Source organism: Mobula hypostoma, chromosome 23, assembly GCF_963921235.1.
Source record: "Mobula hypostoma chromosome 23, sMobHyp1.1, whole genome shotgun sequence".
Taxonomy (NCBI): domain Eukaryota; kingdom Metazoa; phylum Chordata; class Chondrichthyes; order Myliobatiformes; family Myliobatidae; genus Mobula; species Mobula hypostoma.
Window position 1 is genome coordinate 28,078,392 of NC_086119.1, and position 16,929 is coordinate 28,095,320.

Below are 16,929 nucleotides of genomic sequence, written 5' to 3' on the forward strand. Positions count from 1 at the left end.
CTGAGGCTGTCTACAAGAAGGGTCAGAGCCGTCTTTACTTCCTGAGGAGACTGAGGTCCTTTAACATCTGCCAGACGATGCTGAGGATGTTCTACGAGTCTGTGGTGGCCAGTGCTATCATGTTTGCTGTTGTGTGCTGGGGCAGCAGGCTGAGGGTAGCAGACACCAACAGAATCAAAACTTATTCGTAAGGCCAGTGATGTTGTGGGAATGGAACTGGACTCTCTCACGGTGGTGTCTGAAAAGAGGATGCTGTCTAAGTTGCATGCCATCTTGGTCAATGTCTCCCATCCACTACATAATGTACTGGTGGGCACAGGAATACATTCAGCCAGAGACTCATTCCTCCAAGATGCAGCACAGAGTGTCATAGGAAGTCATTCCTGCCTGTGGCCATCAAACTTTACAACTCATCCCTTGGAGGGTCAGCCACCCTGTGCCGATAGGCTGGTCCTGGACTTATTTAATAATTTACTGGCATAATTTACATATTTCTATTTAACTATTTATGGTTCTATTACTATTTATCATTTATGGTGCAACTGTAACGAAAACCAATTTCCCCCTGGGATCAATAAAGTATGACTATGACTATGACTACGACTATATTGGCTGGATTGGAGGACTTCAGTTAAGGGGAGAGACTCAATTGGCTGGGCCTGTTTTGAGGCAACAGAGGTGACCTGACAGAGCATGTAAAGTTATAACAGTCATAGATGAGCAGATAATCAAAACATTTATCGCATGAAAGACATACCAAAAACAAGAGGGCATGGGTTTAAGGTGAGAGGAAGGAACTTTCAAGGGAACCTGAGGGTAAAGTACACATACTAGTTGGTAACTAGTACTCACTGGCAGAGATGGTGCAATCACATAAAATCACATTTAAGAGGCACTTAGACAGGTATTTGAATAGACGAGGCAAAAAGATACAGACTTAGCAGGGCAAATGGGGTTAGTGTAGACAAAAAATAAGGTTGGCATGGATGTGGTGGGACAAAGGATGTTTCTATGTTGTACAGCTCTATAACTGTTTAATAACAAATTTAGATGCTCTCTTTTTAAAACAAAATATTTTGAATAACTAGATTTAAGACAGATTGGTAAAATAGAACATTGTGGTCTCATGTCCAGAAATGTTTTGACAATGTCATAAAATATATTTTCTGCCATTTTCATATTCCTCAATAAAATTCTCCTTTTTCAGTTTGTAAGTGATCAGTATAAAGTTTAGTTAATATTTTCCTTCTTACAAACTAGATAAGTTTTTAGAGTCATATTCAGTCATATAAACATTTCATCCTACTTTTCCTTTCCTTACCAATGCCATGAGAATTGAAATTTATTAGTTTTTATACTTAAATTAACCATCTAATTAATTAAAAAGTAAATATAAAGGAGAAATCAAAAATAATGGCTAATTATATCTTTATATATCATATCGGAGACTCCACGCTAATGGAAGGGCCATGCGATTATAACTCCTTTAGCTGTCATAAAAAAGGGCCAAAATTACAAGTATCTGACCCCTCAGTTTAGTAACTTATAAGACCATAAGACATTGGAGCAGAATTAGGCCACCCCATTAAGTCTGCTCCGTCAATCATGGCAGATCCTTTCTTCCCCTCCTCAACCCCATTCCCTGCCTTCTACCTGTAACCCTTGATGCCATGTCCAATCAAGAACTTATCAATCTCTGCCTTAAATAACCCAACAACCTGGCCTCCACAGCTGCCTGTGGTAATAAATTCCACAAATTCACCACACTCTGGCTAAAGAAATTTCTCCACATCCCTGTTTTAAATGGACACCCCTCTATCTTGAGGCTGTACCTTCTTGTCCTCAACTCCCCCACCATGGGGAGCATCTTTTCCACCTCTTCTCTGTCAAGGTCTTTTAACATTTGAAAGGTTTCAATGAGATTCCCCCCCTCATCCTTCTAAATTCCAGTGAGAACAGACCCAGAGCCATCAAACGTTCCTAATATGATGATCCTTTCATTCCCAGAATCATTCTCATGAACATCCTCTGGACCCTCTCCAATGCCAGCACATCTTTTCATAGATGAGGACCACAAAACTGTTCACAATGCTCAAGGTGTGCCCTCCCCAGTGCCTTATAAAGCCTCAGAACCATATCCCTAGACCTCTTGAAATGAATGCTAGCATTGCATTTGCCTTTCTCACCACCGAATCAACCTGCAAGTTATCCTTCAGGGTGTTCTGCACAAGTCCCTTTGCATCTCGGCTATTTGGATTTTCTCTCTGTTTAGAAAATAGACTGCACATTTACTCTACTACCAAAATGCATGATCATACATTTTCCAACATTGTATTTCATTTGTCACTTTCTTGTCCAATCTCCTAATTTGTCTAAGTCCTTCTGCAACCTACCTGTTTACTGAACACTACCTGCCCCTCCACCAATCTTCGTATCACCTGCAAACTTGGCAACAAAGCCATCTATTCCATCATCTAAATCATTTATATACAGCATACAAAGAAGCGGTCTCAACATTGACCCCTGCAGAACATCACTAGTCACTGGCAGCCAACCAGACGAGGATCCTTTTATTCCCACTCACTGCCTCCTACCAAACAGCCAATGCTAGTGACTTTCCTGTAATACCATGGGCTCTTAACCTGGTAAGCAGCCTCATGTGTGGTACCTTGTCAAAAGCCTTCTGAAAGGCTAAATATACAACATCCACTACCTCCCCTTTATCTATTCTACTTGTAATCTCCTCAAAGAATTCCAACAGGTTTGTCAGGCAGGGTTTTCCCTGAAGGAAACCATGCTGACTTTGTACTATCTTGTCCTGTGTCACCAAGTACTCCATCACCTCATCCTTAACAATCGACTCCAACATCATCCCAACCACTGAGGTCAGGCTAATTGGTCTATAGTTTCCTTTCTGCTGCCTTCCTTCAAGAGTGGAGTGACATTTGCAATTTTCCAGTCCTCTGGCACCATGCCAGAGTCCAATGATTTTTTGAAAGATCATTGCTAATTCCTCCACAATCTCTACTGCTACCTCTTTCAGAAGCCTAGAGTGCAGTTCATCTGGTCTACGTGACTCATGTACCCTTAAGTCTTTCAGCTTTTTGAGCACCTTCTCCCTTGTAATAGTAACTGCAGTCACTTCTCTTCCTTCACATACTACAACATCTGGCACACTACTAGTGTCTTCCACAGTGAAGACTGCTGCAAAATACTCATATACTGTAGTGCAACTGCCATCTCCTTGTCCGCATTATTTTATCTCCTGCCTCATTTTCTAGCGGTCTTATATCCACTTTCATCCCTCTTTTAGTTTTTACCTAGTTGAAAAAGCCTTAATTTTTACATAGTTGAAAAAGCCTTTACTATTCACTGTGACAATGTTTGCCAGCTTGCTTTCATATTTCACCTTTTCCGTCCTAATGATTCTTTCAGTTCCTCTCTGTAGGTTTTTAAAAGCTTCCCAATCCTCTTTCTTCCTGCTAATTTTTCTTTTGTCTTTTGTTTTTACATTAGCTTTGACTTCACGGTTGTACTATTTTGCCATTTGAGTATTTCTTTGTTTTTGAAATACATCTGTCCTGCACCTTCCTCATTTTTCGCAGAAACTTACGTCATTGCTGCTCTGCTGTCATCCCTGCCAGTAGCTCCTTTCAATTTACTTTGCCCAACTCCTGTCTCATACCACTGTAATTTCCTTTACTCCACTATAACACTGCTACATCCGACTTTTCTTTCTCCCTATCAAATTTCAAGTTGAACTCAATCATATTGTGATCACTGGTTCCTAAGGGCTCTTTTACCTTAAGCTCCCTAATCGCCTTCAGTTTATTACATAAAACCCAATCCAGTAAAGCTGATCCCCTAGTAGGCTCAATGATAAACTGCTCTATAAAGCCATCTCATAGGCATCAATGAACTCACTCTTGAGATCCATTACCAATCGACGTGCATATTAAAATCTCCCATGACTATCATCACTTTGCCTTTTTGCCACACCTTTTCTATTTCCTGTTGTAATCTGTGGTCCATATCCCAGCTACTGTTTGGAAATCCCTGAATGGAATATCCCTGAACTTAGTAGTAAGTTCAGGGTGGATTCAGAGGTCAGAGGGCTTCCTGCGTTTCCAAACTGCAGTGCATAGCTATAGAGGTAAGGAAAATGCAGTTGCATGCATTGAAGCTGGTTAATACCATGAACAGAACCACTAACTAGCTGTCAGTGCAATCCAACACAATGTTATGTGGTTACTCACCGTTTAGATGACATTGGAATAGGGTTGGGACATCGTGGAATCGAAGGATGCTTGCTGTCTTTAAGTGGTCCTTGATTCTTCTTTAGTTCTGAAGACACTGTAGCTTTCTGAAAGCAGGCACGCATTGCAAGCATTTTCTTCTGTTTATGCTGCTAAAATTAATTTCATAAATAGTAAGAAAAATAGATGTGAAATGTAATGGATGGAACTTCTTTTCAATATAAGCAACAAATTCAATGAAATACAATGAAAAAATTTACAACTTCATTATTACTGATATTCAAAAGGCAGAAATGTATCTTACAGGCATGCAAAAGTACATTTTGAATTCATTTTGAAAGGAACTCTGACTGGTTCAAGATGAGTAGCATTTCAGTTACTGTCTATATTTATTTCTAACTGGCATTTGCATGCAAGTGTTGGGTGTATGTTTTTATGTTAACAGATAGGTGAATCATTATAAACAATTAATTTTTTGGTGGGAACCTTGCTTCACTTTGTCTATGATTGCATGTGAACTAGTGTAAAGCCAAAATCAAGCTCCAGAATATGGAATTCAAAACTACTGCCTTCTCACATTTATAGTCAATTCCTGTTTGAGCTGTATTAAACACATTAGCAAAAAGAAAATTACCTATAGCAGAGCATTCTGACTTAATATGTTTAAAATATATTTTTCCCTGATGGAATATCATCTGATTTTTTTGAATATCTCATTCAATTTTGACTTGTAACTAAACTAGAATTCAGCATCAAACTAAAATAGTTCATCAATTTTTCACTGACATGAGAAATTCCATTGCATCATACTATCTAATACTCATTAAGATATTTATATAGAATTTATATGAAAGCAAAATACTCCTAATTAAAATAAAATCAGAAAAATACTGACGATGTTTAGTAAAATGAAAAAGGGGAGAAAAATACCATCAGGATAATGACCTTTCATAAAACTGACTCAAGCTGATTCAGACATTAAAGTTCAAGGGAGTCATCAACTGCTTAAGTTTGGTCACTGTTGTATTGTAAACATTCTCTTTCCAATTACAAGGCTTGATTTACGTTGTTAAATATAATGGTAATACTAAAGCAATAATGTTGGAGGAATAAAGCTGAAATTGGCAGACAAATATATAGCTCATTGATGTGGATTACCATTGAGAACCAGTCATTGTAATAAGCTCTGCATCATTTCTTTTGAATGATGATGTGTTTGCAACATAGGAAAAAGGAAATAAAGACATTGTTCATAAAATCATCAGCATGGTGTGCACAGAAGAAAGCACCAAATCATCCTTATAATAAAACCATAGTACAATCATCATTTGTAACTTACATATGGGAGCAGCACTCCTTTCTTAGTTCCTGTCTTCTCTGCAACAGATTTATGCAAGGTTCCCATGCGCTGTAAAGCTTCTAATCCAGCCTTCAATGCAGCATTCCTATCAGGAGTTGGAGGGTCATCTTCTTGCTGTGGTCTGGAAGATTCAGGAACATGCCAATTTTCATCTGTGCGAAACATTTATTTTAGAGAAACGTTTTACTAAATAGTATAAAATTCCAGTAAGTATTTTTAATCATTGTTCTCCAAGTTAGTTAATAATACTTAATTCAGTCATAGAAAATGGTAACTTTATTGTTCATTTCCAACCAAAATTTGAACATTAAAGAACATTTGATGTTGTTTTTGAAGCAAAAACCAGTTACACTTAAAACTTAGGAAATGGAAACTCACAGTTTATTACAGCAAACTAGTTAAGAATTATTACATTTAACTGCACTGTTAACTTGGAGGCTAAGCAAAAACAAAGAGTCAAGTTATCAACTAGTTCATATCAGCAAGAATGTTCGCATAATATAAGTAAAGTAAAAATACAGAACTGCACGGGAGTTATTTATTAAGATTAAAGATGTGCAGATTACATAATCTTGGAGCTAGATGATGTATCAGCCAAAGGCTTGTTATTGAGTTAGAGGTATGAAGGAATTAATTAGTGCAATAATACATTTATTTTCAACTTATTTCATTTAGCTTTTAAAAAATTCATTGCAAACTGCTCAGATTTCCAGATAATGCCAATTCAGAATGGAGAACCGAAACCAAGGAGGTATTCACTTATTGCAGAACAAGATAGATGAGCCAAGCATGAAGCCAATTATTGACATGTGAAGTTTAAAGCTGATAAGTTTTAAATGACAGTTGGCAACGAAAGGTGGAAAGAGTACATGTTCCATGAATCCTATTGATTACGAAGAAAAAGAGGCTGAAATATACCCATGAGTCTCCGTATTCTCAAAGCTTAATATTGATCAAGATCTAATCTAGAACAGTACAAATCAGAAGGAATACCAGTTAAATTGTATAATGCTCTGATCAAGTCACAATAAGGATAGACACAAGAGGTACTGCAAATGTTGGAAATCTAGAGCAATACACACAATGTGCTGGAGAAGCTCAGCAGGTCACACAGCATCTATGAATGAGAATAAACAGTCGACATTTTGGGCTGAGTCCCTTCCTCGGGACTGGAAAGGCAGGGGGAAAAAGTCAGAAAGGAAAGGAAGAGGGAAGAAATCAATTTGCATATTGTTTCCTAGGATTCATCCTACTTATATTACTAAACACAAAATGGCTTGATTTCAGTACAGTCAAATTTAGGCAGAAGTAACTTTAAAATTGCCTCTCAAGTACCATTTCAGATTGCTTCCTACCAGCATTCATCCATAGACAATACTGTCATCATTCTAAATTCCTTCTTCTCCATTTTTATTCATCTTATTTAGCGACCGTAAAATAAGGGACTTACCAATCTTAAGTGGAGGCAATCCTTTAGGTGCACTTAAAACATTATCCTTTGTGATTGGTGAAGTTCGCTCTCTTTCAGCAGAGTGGCTTCTGTGCCTATCTGAGCATCTTTTTCTCTTTGGCGCAGAAACACTTTGGGCATTCTGTGGCACTTGATTTGATTTTGTTTGAGCATGATGTTTCCCAAGCAGTGAATCAAAACCCTAATAAGTTCACAAAGTAAAAGATCTTTGGTTTCACTGGCAAACTATTACATTCCTTCCCACTTCAGTTACTTCCAAAAACAAACCCATGATTAGAATGGCTACATGATCTGCTTGCAGATTTCTGTGAAAGCAAAATGATTACTGCTTTAATTTTCTTTCTGTTGTGGGAAGTACAGGTCTCTGCAGGCTGACGTTTCAGCAAATTATGGGGGAACCACAAGAATCATTATAATCTACTGTTCACTGGCCCATGAAGCCACAGATTTAGACTTCAGTTTATTAAGGAAACAATATGAAATCACATTGGTAATGTTCCTTATTATCATCATGAGTCAGCAAGATACAACACAGATGGTCAATATCAAAAAATAAATGCAACTGCTTTGTGGAATCTGATCATTTGATACTTTAAACATAATAGGAAAAAGTTTAATAAGAACCTGGAAGGCGAGGTGTGGAACCTTTTCACCTCAGCTTGCCAGTATGTGGAATAAGTTGCCAGGGGGGTGCTTGAGAGAGTGCTTAACAACATTTAAAAGGCACTTGAACAAGTTCATGGATAGGAAAGGTTTAGAGCTATGGTCTGAATTTGGCCCAGTGGGACTAGCTTAGATGACAGTTTTCACTGGCATGGTGCAATTGGGCCAAAGAGCCTGTACCCATGCCGTTTGATTCTATGATGCTATAAACATCTCTGCATCTGCGAAAAATGAGCATTGTTAGAAAATACCTTCAAAAAAGAATTGCAGAAACTAATATTGTCCTCTCAACTGGTCCCCTACAATGTTTTGAGGCTACTGTAAGACGACTTAAGGCCAGAGTTTGGTGAAAACTGCTGTACATTAGATCAGACAATTTATTGCCTTGGCATACAATTTTATTTTTTATTTTTAATTTGCTATTAAGCTAAATATAAGTTTGAGTATTTTAACTGTGTCTTTATATGCCAGTATTAACTTTAAACTTTCAAGTTGAAACGTAGCATCTATTATTATTCATATATTTTTTAAGTTGGTTTCTTGTTTTATTCTAGTTTTGACCAATTTTAATGTCAATATTATCAGAATTAATATTCCTCGTTCATCATACCCAAGATATTTATTCACAGTTCTTTCACATGTGAAATTGATGACATTAAAACAACTTTGTACATCATCCCTACCACTTACAGCAAATGCATTGATGCTAACACTATATATACAGTATTTATCCATGATAAGTGGTTGGTCAAACACGACCCAGATCTCAACCACTTATTAAGCTGACTCATTATGATGTACATCAAATCATTGGCAATTTTGTCTCTGGGCTTAATCACAGCTGTTTATTCCCCATCAACCAGATTCATAGCTGCTGGAAAACAATCAATGACAGCAGAAACTCTTCAGTGCATTTAGTGCCCAGGCAGCTACAATTGATTCAGCAAAACAAATGGCTGATTTTAAAAGAGCTTCCTCCTCACCAAAATGACCTCTTGCTTGCAAGATTTCAACATACTAAGCAATTCAGACTTAGCAGGAATTTACAAGGTGAAGAACTTAATGACTTTCCCAAAATAACCTGCATACTTAACAAGTACAAGCTGTACTGTTATAACTAGTAAATAGGTTGCATTCTTTACCAATATAGATATGTGAGTATGGATGGTATTAGTGAATAGGATGCCATTGTTTTCTATCACCAAATGATATATGGAAAACAATGGCACTTTCATACCTTATAAAAAAAACCTTTCAGGTTGTGAGTAATGTTTTGCTCAATTATTCTGGACATGGTAAACCACACATATGCACAATGGAATAATAATGAATCAGATATTGCTGGGTGACCACAGGTAGGAACGATGGCAATGCAGATAATTATTGACTGAATTCTATTCTGCAACTATTGGGAGCATAAATTACTCCTTTTCCCATCATATCCCTAACTTAATCATCAAAATGGTCAAGGATAGTTGAACTTGAACAAGGAATGCAAAACAAATGGGTTTAAGTATGGCAGAAGAATATAGTCTACACGTTCCTTAACATGGTTTTTGGTTAAGTCACACCCAGGAAACCGGTCCAAAAGAATAAAATGGATCAAAATCAATTTGGTAAATTGCAAATGAAATTAACATGGCGACTGGAGGATGAGAGTAATGGTCATGGATTGCTTTTATGATTGGAAGCTGCATCAGTGCTGGGATCCTGATTGTTTGTTATATACAGTCGGCCCTTCTTTTCCACGAGGGATTGGTTCCGGGACCATTCGCGGATACCAAAAAACGTGGATGCCCAAGTCTCTTATTCAACCTGTTTCAACGCAGTGGACCTTAGGACCCAGCGGAACCCCGGACCTTATTTAATCTATCTCAGTGCGGTGGACATTAGGACCCAGCGGCAGAGCTCAGAATCCGCAGTGCTTCTGTTCACGAAAATAATCACGATCACGATTGAAAATAAAGTAGAAATAATAAAGCGATCGGAAAGAGGTGAAATGCCATCAGTCATCGGAAAACATACAGTCGGTCAACGATCGGAACAATTTTAGAGGATACAGGATAAAGACCCTGCCCCAATGAAAGCTACAATTATTACAGTACTAAGCAACGCAGTGGTTTAATTATTGGGTTTTGGGGTTTTGGGCTTTTGATCCTCCACATCTACCTGGCATGGATGGAGAGCGCACTCAGGAGCAATCTGTCACTGGATCGAACTCGGGAACTCCCGTTCCTGACGCGGAAACATACGTTTCTTAAGTGTTTTATATGCATAGAAAGGTAAGATATATACTATATACTAAGACAAATGTTTGACTAACTGACACTAAATAATACCAGATGTACCTGTTCCGACTTACTTAGTAAGAGAACTTCCGATTTTTTTTCGATCCCAATCCACGATAACCTATGCACATCCTCCCGTATATTTTAAATCATCTCTAGGTTACTTATAGTACCCAATACAATGTAAATGTTATGTAAAATAGTTGTTATACTGCATTGTTTAGGGAATAATGACAAGAAAAAAAAGTCTGTACACGCTCAAACAACAAGTGCTGGAAGAGCACTTCCGGGTTTTCTCGATTCGCGGTTGGTTGAATTCGCGCATACGGAACTCACGGATAAGGAGGGCCGATTGTACATTTGATATGAACGTCAGATATGATAACCAAACTCTCAGTCTCCTCAAAAATTGCTGTCATTGTATTAATCAGGAGGGTAATTATCGGTCATGTAAGAATATTGATAAGTTGGCAAGACAGACAGAAATGGCAAGTATAACTTAATCCTGAAAAATGCAAGACAGTGCATTTTGAAAGCACTAGTTAGGCTAGGATATACATAACGAATAGCAAGTCCTAGAAAGCATCTTGATCTCCTTGGAGTGGAGAAGGCTGAGGAAGATCATACTGAAGACTACTAAGTTACAAAAAGAAATCCATAGCATAGATGGCGAAGACGTGCTTCCCAGAGCAGGATATCATCAAAAGAGTTAAGTCATCTGCCACCCCAAGACCAGGTGGTATACCCTACTAGGTACATAAGAAATACCCAAAACTCCTCTGGAGTTTGTGGAAGATAATGACGATGATCTGGACCAAAGCCTCTCTCCCACCAAGTTGAGATACAGCTGAGAGATGCTTTGTTCCCAAGGAAGAAGATTCCTCTACAATCACCCAGTTTAGTACAATCTCCCTCCTAAGTCTGGAGTGCAAGATATTCCTCACGGTGCTTGCGAGAAGGCTGAACTCTTACTTAACGGACAGCCACTATATCAACACACCCTTCCAGAAAGCTAGCATCCTGGAATTTTCCTGGGTACCTTGAACACCTCAATAATCAGCCAATTGATCTGTGAGGCCAGGCAGAAGAAAGGCAGCCTAACAGTCGTCTGGTTAAGAGCTAGCTGACGCCTACAGATCAATGTTGGCCAGGGCCACTACCATATCCCACCAGTAATGTGACATATGACCACCAGCTATCGAGAAGGATTTAAGCTACGCTTCACTTCAGCCCACTTTACAACCAGGTGGCAAGACCTCCAAGAAGGCTGCACCTTCTCCCCCATCTTGTTTGTCATGGGTGTGAACCTATTCATATCAGCGGCAGCAGCAGATGTAACCTGAGGCCCAGTGGTGGAGCCCGGCATCCAATAATCTGCAATACGGGAGTTCATGGATGATATCACAGTAACCACTGTAACCCATGTCCAAGCTAGATGGGTATTGAAAAACCTGCACAACATCGCTACCTGGGTGAGGATAACCTTCAAGGCCAGGAAATCCAGATGCATGGTGATCAAAAAGGGCAAGGTTACTAGCAAGTTCAGTCTTCAAGTACAGGGAGAAGTCATTCCATTCATAGAGGACAACCAATAAAGTGACTTGGAAAGTGGTTTAATGCAGCAATGATGGACAGCACCAACATCACCGACACTGTAAAGCAGCTGAAGAGTGGCTGAAGAATATTAACAAAACCATACTCCCTGGTAAATTTAAGACATGGCTGTACAAACATGGTCTTCCACCAAGGCTGCTCTAGCTTCTCATGGTGTACGAGTTCCCCATGACCATTGTAGACAGCATTGAGGAGAAAGTCAACAAGCACCTGTTGAGGTAGCAGGGGATCCCCCCTAAGTTTTTCTTCAGTGGGGCTCTACATAAGTTCAGGCCAGCCACAGCTCCCATTGTCATCAGGAGGGGAGGAGTGAAAGGTGGTAAAATGTAGAGTTGTGTTAACAGTGAGGGGCACTGATGACAAGCTAATAAATAAAGCAGGAGTCACAGCAAGATAGGGCTGAAAGTGAGCTGCCAGCTTTGCTGTAGACCAGACAACGAGCTCCCTGCAATTGAGAGAGATCATTGGTAACTCATGCCTGGGATGGCAAGGCCTTGCACACTTCCAAGATGGGGGATAGCAATTGCAAGGGATAGGTGAGACATGGTCCAGAACTGTGAGGACGAAAGGCAGGTATCGAAGGCAGTGGAGTTGGGGCACTTGGATGAAATGGGATCTTCCCAAGCGCAAGATCACTTGGGCAGAGCTTTGGAGACTGGAGTCCTGCATTTATTTCCTCCTGCAGTGAGTGTATGACACTCTCCCTACACCATCACAGTTGCACACATCAAAGATTAAGGGAGGACCCCAAGTGCAAGCTTTGTGGTCAGTGGGGTTCACTACCACTCATACTGTCTAATGGCCTCATCAATGGTAAAACAGCTTTAACACAAGGACGGTATAGGTGGCGCCACGACATGGTCGTGTTGTACCCTGGCTGACACACTGGAGCAGGAGAGGTGTAAAAAGAGACCAGTTGGCTGACAGGGTCATGCCAGTTGTATCACTCTTTGATCTAAATCCAGTCTGCTGCAAACTGACAAATCATGAGAGATGAGGATTGATGTGGGGAGGAAGCTGCAGTTCCCAGAGGTGATGCAAATCACACTTTGACCACACATCGTACTGTGGTTCACCGAAAACAAGAAAATCACCCTGGTGGAGCTCACAGTATCAGGAGAGGAAGGATGTGAGGAGACTCACAAGAGGAAGGCCCTGAAGTACCAGTCCTTAGTCCAGGAGTGCAGGGAGAAAGGATGGCTGACGTGGCTATACCCTGTGGAGATCGGCTGTAGAGGGTTCCCCGTAAGGTCGGCAAGGAGGTTGCAGTCTGTGCTGGGCCTTGATGAAAAGAGCAAGAACCAGGCAGCTCGCAGGATGGGGGAGGAAGCAGAAAGAGCCTCTTGCTGGATATGGAGCAGGCAAGAGCAATTGAGCTGGAAGCCAGGAGCAGATGGGGAGTGACTTAGCCACCACTGCTGACCCACCAACCAGAGAGTGCAGTGGTTAAGGGTCAAAACACTCTGTGAAGGTTGGGAACCACCTGACGAATTCTGCTCCTGGCCAAAGGCTATAGTTACCTCATTAGGTAACTGTAGAGAGCACCCTGGTGCATGATGCAAGAGGGGACTAAAGAGTTTTTTTAATCCAGAGGTCGGTTGAAATCTGGAACACACTGTCTAAGGAAATGGTGCATCCTCACATATTTTCGCATTTAGATAAATACAATAGATTCTGGCTAATTGGGCTATTGGTTATTCAGGGTAGCCACTTAGTTGGGACAACTCTTAAAGAACAAAAACTAATCAAGAAAATAGCTAGCATTCCCATTGTTTATTTGGGATAATATGTCGCTTAATTGGAACAGGAGATTGTTGCCGAACAGTTTCTATCTGACATAAATTGCATGCACTTGCATGACCATTAGACACTACATGGTACTTACAACAAATATTTTTTAAAATACCATCAGTTGCATTTGTGTTCAAAAAGCAGTGATTTTTGTCACTACAACACACACAAAATGCTGGAGGAACTCAGCAGGCCAGGCAGCATCTATGAAAAAAAGCACAGTCGACGTTTCGGGCCAAAACCATTGGGCAGAACCTGTGCTTTTTTCTATAGATGCTGCCTGGCCTGCTGAATTCCTCAAGCATTTTACGTGTGTGGCTCAGATTTCCAGCATCTGCAGATTTTCTCGTTTGTGATTTTTGTCACTGATAGTTGGCAAGAAATAAGCAGTTAAGACAATTCAGAACCGTTCTACTCACTGTGGTCTCAAGCATTCAAGCTTGGAGATGCCAGAAACGGACATGAATGAAATCAAAATGATTTCACTACTTCAATAAGTTACAAACTATGAAGAATTTGAAACTATCGAGAATCACCTTGAATGTTACAAAGAAATTTAATATTTTGAAGATGCAATCATTGAAAGCAGTCAATTATCTGCACCAGGTGTTCTAATTTGTTCTATATTTCATGTAAACACATAATTTCTTACTCAGTTAAAACATAGCTGTTTTTTTTAATACCTTTTTAATTATTTCCATGAAACTTTGGCTAATTGGGGCAGCTGCTTAAATGGGCCAAAATGTACTGGTCTCAATGTGTCCCAGTTAAGCAGAATCCACTATAACCATATAACAATTACAGCACGGAAACAGGCCATCTCGGCCCTTCTAGTCGTTGTCGAACGCTTACCTACACCTAGTCCCACCGACCTGCACTCAGCCCATAACCCTCCATTCCTTTCCTGTCCATATATAATTGAAACCCCATGGCATGGAAGCTGGAAAATGGGGTTAACCTAGTAAGTCATCTGATGGTTGGCATGGATACAGTGGCCTGAAGGTCCTGTTCTCTTTCTGAGTGGCTCTATGAAAAAGAAATGACTATTGAACTTATGGTTAGAATAGTTTGTAAGTCCACAAACACTATGAAGTTGCCCACAGTACACAAGCACTTCGAATTTTAAGCTTCACTTTAGGGACTTAATCATTTTAACAGTGTCCTATCTCAATTATTCTTATGTTTTCACTTGAGACTTACCTCAACTTGATGCAGGATATTTGTAACTGCTTCTGGTATGGAAGATTCAATATCGTTTTCCAGTCTGGCAGAACAAAGAGAAAGTTGTCGAATCACATGCCCTAGCTCCTTGTAGTAGGTAGGAATCTGCAGTTCTGATTGCCCAGAAAGCTGAGCAACAAACATTTGTAAGGCACGGACAGCACCTCTGTGTGCAGCTGCTAACTGAGACATAGCTCGAGACTGAAACACATATAAATGCATAATATCAGTCAGTGACACTTCTACAAGAAGTGAAGTCAATAATATTACACTGGGTGGAATCACTTGATTATTTTCACATGCTTTTGAAAAATAAATTAATTTTCAGCAGAAAGTTTTTACAATAGTGCAATCACTACTAAAGGAATTAAGGGGCACCACATTTTCCCACTTAACGAATGTTACTATTACATTTAACTTTGCCTGCCTTTTGACAGTGTTTCTCCTTGCTAACATTGATTGAATATTTTTATTTGTATGGTAACAGTGAATAATAATGCATTGAAGGAAATATTAATTATCTGGGAGTCAGGTAAACAGAAAAAGCAATTTCAAATCTCCTTTATCAAGCCAAAGTATCGTGAAATTGACACTGGAACAACTGAGAAGGAAATGTAAAACAGAATGGTCAAATTCAATATTAAATCACGAACAGCAAGCAAGATGGAGAAATCTAAATGGATTTTTATTTTGTTTGGATTATACAGAGGAAAAATGAAAAACATAAATGAATGATATTCCATAGGAACATTTATTTTTCATTCCCAGAAAAGATGATTGATAATAATAACAGAAATAATGATCAGGTTATCAAAACAGTACATAGCTTGATATAGACAAGGGCTGACTGTTGACTTTCTGTGCCAAGTTTCATTTGCTTTCTGCTGTATAAATATATCCCCACTTATTCAATGCAATAGAGTAGTGAGGCTGATATCAGATTTACCATTTTTACCTACCTGATGGTGGAGCAGAACAATCTAGATACTAATTTTGGTTATTTGAATTCTGCCAGCCTGAATTTGCAATATCATGAGTGTGTAAATAAGTACCATTAGTCACAATGTTACTTTGACAGGAAACAAATCAGGACCAATATTTCCAAATAAATTTGTTTTTACTAAGGCTTTATTACAAAGATTAATTCTGCCCTTGAAAGAAATAAAAATACTCTACCATTCAATTAAGAACAAAGGGGGTACACATTAATTTTTAAACTACGAAAATAAATCAAATTCCAAAGTAATCTAACGAAAATTTGAATATTTAAATTTCTTACTTTTTTGGTGTGTTTCACCTTATGTGGTCCTTGATTGTCAATTGCTTCCTGTATTTCGTTTACCTTAATTAGGATAAGTACATCAAAGGAAAAAAATTACACTAATGGTATGAAAATCCAATCCAATTATTATTTAAATTTCTAACTTACTCATGAGAAATATTTGTATATAATATGTTGAGAGCTAGATTTTCATGAGGTATTTAATTCAGAGCATCTCAAAAGGTACATTGTCCAAACAAAGAAATGTAAACATGTATTTACAATATTCTGTACTCAATATAAGCAATACTCTCTCTTTTTGGCAAATTTATCTCCAGTTCACCTCCCACAAATATGAATTTCTAATAAAACTTCAACCTCAAATTAATTAGGACTTACAGTGCAATCTAGCTTTTTATTACAACTTGAACCATAAACATATATGTAGGTGAATGGGTCATTCAAACCAGGAAACCTTCAAGTGTGAAAGGAGCTAGATACATTTACAAGAGATAAATCCTGATTGATTCATTCATGGAAAATTCCATATCCCCAGAAGTGGAGATTCTATGATCGAATGTAAAATGCTAGAACTATTGGCAGGTCAGGTACCGTCGGTGGAGAAAACAATTGATGTTTCAGGTTGATGACTTACCCATAGATGTTTCCTGCAAATTTTGGGTATTCTAATTTTATTTCAAATTACTAGCAACTGCAGCGTTCTGTATGTCACAGTAACAGTATTATTTTGTTTCTCTCCTCCACACAAACCAGTTGCAATTAACGACTTTTCACGAACCTCTCCCAAATGACAGCAATACCAGTAAAAGAAAGATCAAAGATACGATAGATGCTGGAAATCTAAGGTAAATGAAAACACTCAGCAGGTCAGGTATCATCTGCAGCAAGAGAACAGGGAAAGAAAAAAGAGGGAAAGAAAGGGAAAGAGAGTTTTCAATCTTGATGAAGTGCTCCCACTCTGACTTTTCTTGTTTCTCCCTTTA

The 16,929-nt window shown here is 38.9% G+C and overlaps 1 protein-coding gene across 1 annotated transcript in view; it reads right to left on the reverse strand.

The window, feature by feature from the left end:
- Positions 1-16,929, reverse strand: part of kiaa0753 (KIAA0753 ortholog) — a 66,834-nt gene that overhangs the window by 32,605 nt on the left and 17,300 nt on the right. The window contains exons 4-8 of the mRNA XM_063031033.1: positions 15,944-16,006; positions 14,644-14,865; positions 7,067-7,268; positions 5,596-5,768; positions 4,257-4,405 (exon numbers count right to left, since the gene is read on the reverse strand). Coding sequence (XP_062887103.1) covers positions 4,257-4,405; positions 5,596-5,768; positions 7,067-7,268; positions 14,644-14,865; positions 15,944-16,006 — 809 coding nt within the window. The remainder of the gene's footprint in view (positions 1-4,256; positions 4,406-5,595; positions 5,769-7,066; positions 7,269-14,643; positions 14,866-15,943; positions 16,007-16,929) is intronic.